Source organism: Sander lucioperca, chromosome 7 (genome assembly GCF_008315115.2).
Source record: "Sander lucioperca isolate FBNREF2018 chromosome 7, SLUC_FBN_1.2, whole genome shotgun sequence".
Classification (NCBI taxonomy): Eukaryota; Metazoa; Chordata; class Actinopteri; order Perciformes; family Percidae; genus Sander; species Sander lucioperca.
Window position 1 is genome coordinate 35,642,402 of NC_050179.1, and position 10,000 is coordinate 35,652,401.

General features: G+C 45.3%; 1 protein-coding gene and 1 long non-coding RNA gene across 3 annotated transcripts in view; one reads left to right on the forward strand and one right to left on the reverse strand.

The window, feature by feature from the left end:
* LOC118495518 overlaps nucleotides 1–10,000 on the reverse strand; it is an 18,052-nt gene that overhangs the window by 4,545 nt on the left and 3,507 nt on the right. The gene's annotated exons all lie outside the window — the stretch shown is intronic.
* Nucleotides 1,750–10,000, forward strand: part of LOC116036317 (nuclear factor of activated T-cells, cytoplasmic 3-like) — a 44,770-nt gene continuing 36,519 nt past the window's right edge. Inside the window, exons 1-2 of one of the 2 annotated variants that reach the window (XM_036003620.1) lie at nucleotides 1,750–2,009; nucleotides 2,089–2,168. In XM_036003620.1, coding sequence (XP_035859513.1) covers nucleotides 1,888–2,009; nucleotides 2,089–2,168 — 202 coding nt within the window. In that variant the 5' untranslated portion in view covers nucleotides 1,750–1,887. The remainder of the gene's footprint in view (nucleotides 2,010–2,088; nucleotides 2,169–10,000) is intronic. The other variant, XM_036003621.1, reaches the window with a different exon arrangement.

Below are 10,000 nucleotides of genomic sequence, written 5' to 3' on the forward strand. Positions count from 1 at the left end.
AAAAGTCTCTATAAAGAGGAAGAATACAGCGATGTCAGCGATAGATTTTGGAGACAAAACTTGGAAAAAGACGGTAGAAAGAAGGAAGGAAGGCAGGAATAGGTCGGACATAGTAACAAATACTTAGTAGACACACAGTAGAGAGAAGCAAGGCAACACTAGGGCGACACAAGGGACAAAAAAAAGAGTAGAAAAACGTCAGGAAGAAAGGCAAGAATAGGTCAAAAATAACGACAACCTTTAAAAAAAAGGTGACAAACTTCAAAAACAGACACAAACTTAAAAAAGCGACAAACTTGGAGAAAGAAAGACAGTAGAAGTAACTACAGCCTTGGAACTGAAAAACATTTAGCAAAAAATGTCACGTACCCCCTGCAGTCCACCAGAGTACCCCTAGGGGGACACGTACCCCCTGCAGTCCTCCAGAGTACCTCTAGGGGGACACGTACCCCCTGCAGTCCTCCAGAGTACCCCTAGGGGGACACGTACCCCCTGCAGTCCTCCAGAGTACCCCTAGGGGGACACGTACCCCCTGCAGTCCTCCAGAGTACCCCTAGGGGGACACGTACCCTCTGCAGTCCTCCAGAGTACCCCTAGGGGGACACGTACCCCCTGCAGTCCTCCAGAGTACCTCTAGGGGGACACGTACCCTCTGCAGTCCTCCAGAGTACCTCTAGGGGGACACGTACCCCCTGCAGTCCTCCAGAGTACCTCTAGGGGGACACGTACCCTCTGCAGTCCTCCAGAGTACCCCTAGGGGACACGTACCCTCTGCAGTCCTCCAGAGTACCTCTAGGGCGACACGTACCCCCTGCAGTCCTCCAGAGTACCTCTAGGGCGACACGTACCCCCTGCAGTCCTCCAAAGTACCCCTAGGGGGACACGTACCCCCTGCAGTCCTCTAAAGTACCCCTAGGGGGACACGTACCCCCTGCAGTCCTCTAAAGTACCCCTAGGGGGACACGTACCCCCTGCAGTCCTCCAGAGTACCTCTAGGGGTACACGGTCGTAAAGGGCCGTCTGACAGCGAGGTAAAGCACAGGGCCGCAAGGCGGGGTCGAACCTGCGGCCGCTGCGTGGAGTAGTCAACCTCTATACATGGGCGCGCGCTCTACCAGGTGATCTACCCAGGCGCCCTGGTTCTTATTTTTATTTATTTTCTCTCAGTTGACAGTATAAATAACATATATAAAAATAGCAACATTTTAAATGGTAAAATATAAAAATCCAGATAGACACGATGAGGTGGCACTATTCACAGTACATATATAAGGTTATAGTATGAGGTATGAGAACTACATTTCCCTGATTACACTTGCATACTTTTACTATAGTAACGTTTTGTAATGAAGTACTTTTAACTTGTTACAGAGTATTTACCCTTAGAACTTTTACTTTATTAAATTATCTGAATGTTTGCCTCCAATTCTGCTCATATAATTAAAAAACAAAGTCCTGAATTGAACCTAAGATATGTAGACAACCCATCTGCTGACGTCATCATCGGGCTGTCAAATGGCGCCTTCACGGGTATTGGGAAACAGAACCGTCTTACAGTATATTATGCAAAGTGGATTGCTTTTCTTTTCGGTGCAAAACATCGGCAAAACGTGCAAAAATAGGTGAATAAATAAATATAAAAAAGCCTCTAAAAGTCACTACTTAAAAAAAAAAAAAAAACATCCACAGACAGCCTGTCTAATGGGTGTCTAAATGGCAGGCTATTCAGGAGCCCAGTGAGTGTACAGTTTTACGAGGAGATCCTGAACGCAGCACAGGGATCAACCTGGAGGAGAGTCAAACTCGCTGCAACCGAGCAGAAACACCGAACACAACAAGTTTACACAATAATGGGACTTCTCCGTTTTCATCGCGGAGTCCGTAGACATGTTTAGTGACCGTGTCGGTGTCGGTTTACAACTTTTAATCGCGGAATTAGTCGACGTGTATGTCGGCGCTGCTGTTGGAACGGAGTTCTGCTTTCTGTCGGATGGAAGTGAGCGAGACGGGTCAGTTTTAAGAGACAGACGAGCGGGTTTAACGGCTCCGCTGTGAGGATAGTTGGTGTGTTTTTTTTTTTTTTTACAGTTCAATGTCCACCGTAAACTTTTCGGAGGAGCTGGACTTCAGACTGGTGTTTGAGGAGGACGGCGGCAGACAGACAGCAGGTACGTACGTGTCATTTTTAGCGACGTTATTTAGCAATTTGTCAACTACGTCAAGCTAGCAAGCACTAGCTAGTAGCGGGAGTTATACCGGAAGTTAAGCGCTGCGGTTTTCAAAATAAAACCACTCAAAGATAAAATAAGATTAGACTATTAATCCCACACTGGGCAAGTTCCCTTGTTACAGCAGCTCAAAAAAACCACACAGAATAAGGTGTGTCTGTGTGTGTGTGTGTGTGTCTGTGTCTGTGTGTGTGTGTGTGTCTGTGTGTCTCTCTGTCTGTGTGTTTGTGTGTGTCTCTGTGTGTGTGTGTGTGTGTGTGTGTGTGTATGTGTGTCTCTGTGTGTGTATGTGTGTCTGTGTGTGTGTGTGTCTCTGTATGTGTCTCTGTGTGTGTGTGTCTGTGTGTGTGTGTATGTGTGTCTCTGTGTGTGTGTGTGTGTGTGTGTGTGTGTGTGTGTCTGTGTGTTTCTGTGTGTGTCTCTGTGTGTGTGTCTCTCTGTGTGTGTGTGTGTGTGTGTGTGTCTCTGTATGTGTGTCTGTGTGTGTGTGTGTGTGTGTGTGTGTGTGTGTGTGTGTGTGTCTCTGTATGTGTGTGTGTGTGTGTGTGTGTGTGTGTGTCTCTGTGTGTGTGTGTGTGTGTGTGTGTGTGTGTGTGTGTGTGTGTGTGATTCCCTTGTTACAGAAGCTCAAAAAATGTCACACACAGAATAAGACAAATACACATTTCATAGTATAATAAGACAGAAAATACAAAAATAGAATAAGAGTAATAATAAAAATAGTACTATGTGCACTATAAGCAGCCTTATTATAAACACACAGACAGCTATAGAAATACATATAGAGATATATAGATGAGCTGAGGTAAGATGGTTAGATTGGTACAAACGGGGGCGTAGGTCTATGGGTCCCCGGGAACTTTTGAGCGCCAAACAATTAATTTCAGAAAAAGGCTTATTACCACAAGAAGTTCTACTTTACACAGAAACATATCAGACATGATTATATAATAAGGGACCTGAAGATTATACTCGTAGCAGGGGGGCCGACGTGTGTGTGTGTGTGTGTGTGTGTGTGTGTGTGTGTGACCTCTGACAGACTGTTGATCTGTGTGTGTGTGTGTGTGTGTGTGTGTGTGTGTGTCTCTCTCTGTCTCTGTGTGTGTGTGTCTCTGTGTGTGTGTGTGTGTGTGTGTGTGTCTCTCTGTCTGTGTGTGTGTGTGTGTCTCTGTGTGTTTGTGTTTGTGTGTGTGTGTGTGTGTGTGTGTCTCTCTCTGTCTGTGTGTGTGTGTGTGTGTGTGTGTGTGTGTCTGTGTGTGTGATTGAACACGGTTTTCCTCTGGCTTTGAGGAAGACTTAGGTGTGCGTATTTGGCGGCTGGTTCAGGCGTCCTTCCTCAAGAAAATGTTAGGTTTTTCACTATATAACTAAAATTCAACGTCCCCAAATATTTTGTGCCTCAGTTTGGGGGTTTTGCGTCTCTTTGTAGTCGCGTTGTGTCTCTTTGTGGCAGTTTCTGCCAGGGATGCACTGAATCCAGGATTCGGATCCGGCTGAATATTGGGCTTTTTGACGGGTTGGGTTTCTGCTGCTGAACATTAGAATTTTTTTCCCACCAATCTGAACCCTACGCTTGCACTCCGCGCGCTACGCTGGTCGACGTAATGACGGCGCCGTTGATTACAGGAAGGTGTTTACGTAGGTGGAGCGTTCAATGCAGCAGGCTGTGAGAAAGTGGAAATGGAACTGGTGAGCAGAAAAAGTGTAGTTTGGCAGTACTTTCAGTCAAAAGAAGACCATTCAAGTCCAGCTACATGTTCAATCTGCAATGCTGATTAGTCTGGTGGTGGCGAGGACCCGCGCGGTCAGCTGTTCTCTCGGCTACAGCGGGAACGGAGCGACCGAACGTCCGGCTGCTGCTCGTTAGCTGACGCTAACTCGTTCTCTTTAATTTCACCCACCCAACATGCCAATTGTTGTGTGACATAGGCCTACAAGTTGGTTATAGGGGTGTATATATGGTACTGGTGGCAGTAAAAAAAGTGTCTCAAAACGTTGGGGGAAAAAAACCCGTCAGCAAGCGACAAAAACGGCGTGTGACAAGGAAGTGTCGGCTTAGGGTGCTGCACCCAAACTCTATAATGGGGGGTTAAAACCCTGTAATGTATAGAATGAATATAGAGTAAACAGTAGGGGTGGATATTAATATGCTACAATATATTTAGTGCACGCGATATGTGTGGTGCACGAAATTAGAAAAATAGGAATGTAAGGGCGCCCGGACAGCTCAGTTGGTAGAGCGGGCGCCCATATAGAGGTGTACTCCTCGACGTAGCGGGCCCAGGTTCGATTCTGACCTGCGGCCCTTTGCTGCATGTCATTCCCCCCTCTCTCCTTTCATGTCTTCAGCTGTCCTGTCACAATAAAGGCCAAAAATGCTCAAAAACAACAATCTTAAAAAAATAGGAATATAAGATCTGCAAAATAGTCACTTTTCTGCCACGCTGTTGTACTGTAGCATTGTTGGGCGTACGGTGTTTTACTTTGAAAATCCCAAACCGGAAGTTGTGTTGTTTTTACTGTCAGTGGATGTGACACATCCAGCTGTCTGTTGTTAAATTTAGGTGAGTTACTGAATGTGGCCCAGGAGGCGAAGAAGTGACTAAATCAGCCTCTTCTGAGACCCACAGAGACTTTACTGATGATAGTTTTTATCGATTGGTCTGCTGTAGTTTTTAAGTATTGATGGGTAAGCTGTTGGACAAGTTGCTGTCATTATTTGGGATGGGTTTTAGACTGTTGGTCTGACAAAACAAGACTTTAAAGTGCTCATATTATGCTCATTTCCAGGTTCATAATTGTATTTAGAGGTTATATCCGAATATGTTTACATGGTTTAATTTTCAAAAAAAACACCATATTTTTGTTGTACTGCACATTGCTGCAGCTCCTCTTTTCACCCTGTGTTCAGGTCTCTGTTTTAGCTACAGAGTGAGACCTCTCACTGCTGGAACATCTTTGTTGGGAGTCGCACATGCTCAGTAGCTAGGTAAGATCACATGATCAGTAGCTAGGTAAGATCACATGCTCAGTAGCTAGGTAAGATCACATGATCAGTAGCTAGGTAAGATCACATGCTCAGTAGCTAGGTAAGATCACATGATCAGTAGCTAGGTAAGATCACATGATCAGTAGCTAGGTAAGATCACATGCTCAGTAGCTAGGTAAGGACTACTAGCTAGAAGCTAGCATTGCTAGCGCTTAACCACCTCGTTCTGAATGGCAAAACACTGCTACAACACACACAAATTCACCCTAATCTACAAAATAAATTGTAAAGAACTACTTCCATGTCCCTGTTCTGCAGGTATTCCACAAAGTTGGAAGTGCGCCCTCGTTTAGAAGAAGTCTCCCGGCTAATCCTGCCTTGTACTACTGAAGTTGGAGAAACTAGCTAGCTGATGTGGTATTAGCTTAAGTGGTTAGCACACACCAAATGTTTCGGCCAATGACGTAGAAAGCCGTGCAGATGTTGACCAGCTCACCCGGAGACTGAAGGCAGGACACATTCAGAAACTGTATCTCACTCTAAACAGCATGGATGGTTTTTTTCCAAGTTTGTATGCATGTGGAAGCACCAGAGACACAAAATAACTCCCCAAATCCCAGAAAAAGTGATTATTTTTTTTCATAATATGGGCACTTTAAAGGAATCACCTGTGGGAAACAATGCTGGACATTTTCTTTTTACTTTTTCTCTCAATAATTAGCTGCAGCCAGGGTTTTAATTTCACACCCGTCAACCCTCCATTTGGCGGGTAAAAATGAACTTTGGCGGGTAACGTTGTGAAGCTACTAGTTAATTTGGCCGCTGATGAATGAAGCCAATAACTCTGCGTCTGTTGGAATCGACCGGCTGTAAGAAATGTTTCCAGATTGGTCTGTTTTGTGTGTCTTTGGCTTGGAAATGTAATACGAATACGAAAAACTTTATTGTCCATAGATGTGAAAATGTTTCTACGGTTTCACCAAGAATACATGAATACCGTATTTTCCGGACTATAAGTCGCTCCGGAGTATAAGTCGCATCAGTCAAAAAATGCGTCATGAAGAGGAAAAAAACATATATAAGTCGCACTGGACTATAAGTCGCATTTATTTAGAAATTTATTTCACAAAATCCAAGACCAAGAACAGACATTTAATCTGGAAAGGCAAGTTATTCAACTACACAACAGCACACAGAACAAGGGGCTGAATACGGTAGGTGTCCGGTATGTTAACGTAACACATTAACAGTTATTCAACTATACAACAGAATACAGAACAACTACCAGGGCGTGGAGACGTAACTGCACCGTTGACGAGCCTCTCCCAGCAGGACGCTGTTCAAGCACCCATCTGTGGACTCGTTCCTCCAGCTCTGGCCATCTTGCTTTCAGCCCGCGATTAGCCGATTAGCCGATTAGCTTTCTTTGTTTTCTTCATTGCAGTGAGAGTCACCTTTTCGCCAGTCCCTCGCAAGTTTCTCTCTCACTCCAAACTTTCTTTGTGCTGCTCGATTACCGTTTTCGGCTGCGTATTTTACTACCTGCAGTTTGTAATCTGCAGAATAAGATTTTCTTTTCTTTCTCAGTTGTCTTTAGGAGCAGCATATAGTTGTCTCAAGCCTAGAGCGCCTCTCACAGCTGTAGACGGTAATGTTTTCAGCATGAAATAACATTTAAAAACATGTTAAATTATATATATTTTGATATATAAGTCGCACCTGACTATAAGTCGCAGGACCAGCCAAAGTATGAAAAAAAAAGTGCGACTTATAGTCCGGAAAATACGGTACAATAGAGACAGGACATTACAAACCGTACGTAGCCAGGACGGCAAGACAGACAATACATTTCATAAAAAGTGACTTTACAAAGGTTACATTTACAAAAGTAAATAATAGGGATCGACCGATATGGATTTTTTAGTGCCGATGCCAATACCGACGACCGGGCTGCCGGTCTTTTTTGACATTATTTTGGACCGTTATTATCACCATATGTGTGTCTGAAACGTAGGAGAAGCTAGAGCAGATAATTAATAAATAAATAACAGTCGAAAAGCTTAAAGACAAAACTTGCTAAAGAAGTCCAAATGAAGGCTCCGTTATAAAGGACAACAGACAGATGGATGGACAGATACTGTAGATGTGGGTTGAGTTTGGGTTTCAGGCTCTGGACAGACAGACAGACAGACAGGCAAGACAGACAGACAGGCAAGACAGACAGGCAAGACAGACAGACAGGCAAGACAGACAGACAGACAGGCGGACAAGACAAAACAGACAGACAGGCGGACAAGACAGACAGACAGGCGGACAAGACAAGACAGACAGGCGGACAAGACAAGACAGACAGACAGGCGGACAAGACAGACAGGCGGACAAGACAGACAGGCGGACAAGACAGACAGACAGGCGGACAAGACAGGCGGACAAGACAAGACAGGCGGACAAGACAGACAGACGGACAAGACAGACAGACAGACAGACAGGCAAGACAGACAAGACAGACAGACAGACAGGCGGACAAGACAAGACGACAGACAGGCGGACAGACAAGACAGACAGGCGGACAAGACAAAACAGACAGACAGGCGGACAAGACAGACAGACAGGCGGACAAGACAGACAGACAGGCGGACAAGACAGACAGACAGGCAGACAAGACAGACAACACAAACAGACAGACAGGCGGACAAGACAGACAGGCGGACAAGACAGACAAGACAGACAAGACAGACAGACAGGCGGACAAGACAGACAGACAGGCGGACAAGACAGACAGACAGGCAGACAAGACAGACAGACGGACAAGACAGACAGACAGACAGACAGGCAAGACAGACAAGACAGACAGACAGACCGGCGGACAAGACAGACAGACCGGCGGACAAGACAAGACAGGCGGACAAGACAAGACAGACAGACAGGCGGACAAGACAGACAGGCGGACAAGACAGACAAGACAGGCAGACAAGACAGACAGACAGAAAGACAGACAGGCGGCCAAGACAAGACAGACAGACAAGAAAGACAAGACAGGCAGACAAGACAGACAGACAGAAAGACAGACAGGCGGACAAGACAAGACAGACAGACAAGAAAGACAGACAGGCGGACAAGACAAGACAGACGGACAAGACAAGACAGACAGAAAGATAGACAGGCGGACAAGACAGACAGGCGGACAAGACAAGACGGACAGGCGGACAAGACAAGACAGACAGACAGACGGCCGGTTTGACTTCCTGGTTTTCTAACCGCTCTGTAGCATGCAGCTGGCGGTGGGCGGGCATCTTCTCTTCCTCTTTCCTCCCCTCTTTCTGCCCTGGAGGAGGGAGGGAGGGAGGGAGGGGGCAACTGTTGCTGTATCACGTCTCCTTTATCTCTGTCCATCACGTTGAGGGTTATTTTCACAGAAGCAGCGAGTGGAGGTGTAGAAGCAGACCACAGTTGCCGCTTTCTTTTTTTGCATGTAGCCCGCGATGCGTGTGTCCGTGTGAAACAGGGCTATAAATAGTTTGTTGTGTGTGCAGCTGTGTGAATGAATACGCTGAACTGCTGTAGATAATTAGCGCAGTGCATGAAGTATTAACTGCTGCCGTAGTTTCACTGCACGGCGGCCGCTGGCAGTTTAACATCAAAGCAGACTGCGGGTTTGGATTACGTCACACAGACAGTTATTAAGTTGTGTAATATGGCATGAATGGGACTTTGGAGTTTAGAGAATACAAACATGTTGTTGATGTGCAACTAAAGATTACTGTCATTATCACACTCTAAGGTCAAAGGTGACATCTTAGTTCAAATGTCTTGAAAGATAGTCAATGTAGGCCTGCAAATAACGATTGTTTCCGTTGTCGCTTAATCTGTCGATTAATCTATAAATTGTCAGAAAATGTGGATCAGTGTTTCCTAAAAGCCCAACATGATGTCCTCAAATGTCTAGTTTTGTCCCCAACTCAAAGATCTTCAGTTTCCTGTCCCAGAGGAGAGAAGAAACTAGAACAATATTCATATTTAACAAGCTGACATCAGGGAATTATAACTTCTGTTTCATACAAAATGACTCAAACCGTGTGTGTGTGTGTGTGTGTGTGTGTGTGTGTTTATATATTCGTGGACTTGGTTTTAGGATTAGGGTTAGAATTAGGTTATGGTTAGGGTGAGGGTAAGGGTTAAGGTTAGGCATTTAGTTGTGATGGTTAGGGTTAGGGTAAGGGGCTAGGGAATGCATTATGTCAATGACGGGTCCCCACAAAGATAGTGAAATAAATGTGTGTGTGTCTCTGTGTGTGTTGTGTGTGTTTGTGTCTCTGTGTGTGTATATGTGTGTGTGTGTGTGTCTCTGTGTGTTGTGTGTGTGTGTCTCTGTGTGTGTATATGTTGTGTGTGTGTGTGTGTCTCTGTGTGTGTTGTGTGTGTCTCTGTGTGTGTGTGTCTGTGTGTATGTGTCTCTGTGTGTGTGTGTGTGTGTGTGTGTGTGTGTGTCTCTATGTATGTTGTGTGTGTGTCTCTGTGTGTTGTTTGTGTCTCTCTGTGTGTATATGTGTGTGTGTATGTGTGTCTGTGTATGTGTCTGTCTGTGTGTGTGTGTGTGTGTGTGTGTGTGTGTCTCTGTGTGTGTATATGTGTGTGTGTGTGTGTGTGTCTCTGTGTGTGTGTGTGTCTTTGTGTGTATGTGTGTGTGTGTGTCTGTGTGTGTGTCTGTGTGTATGTGTCTCTGTGTGTGTGTGTGTGTGTGTGTGTGTGTGTGTGTGTGTGTATATGTGTGTGTGTGTGTGTG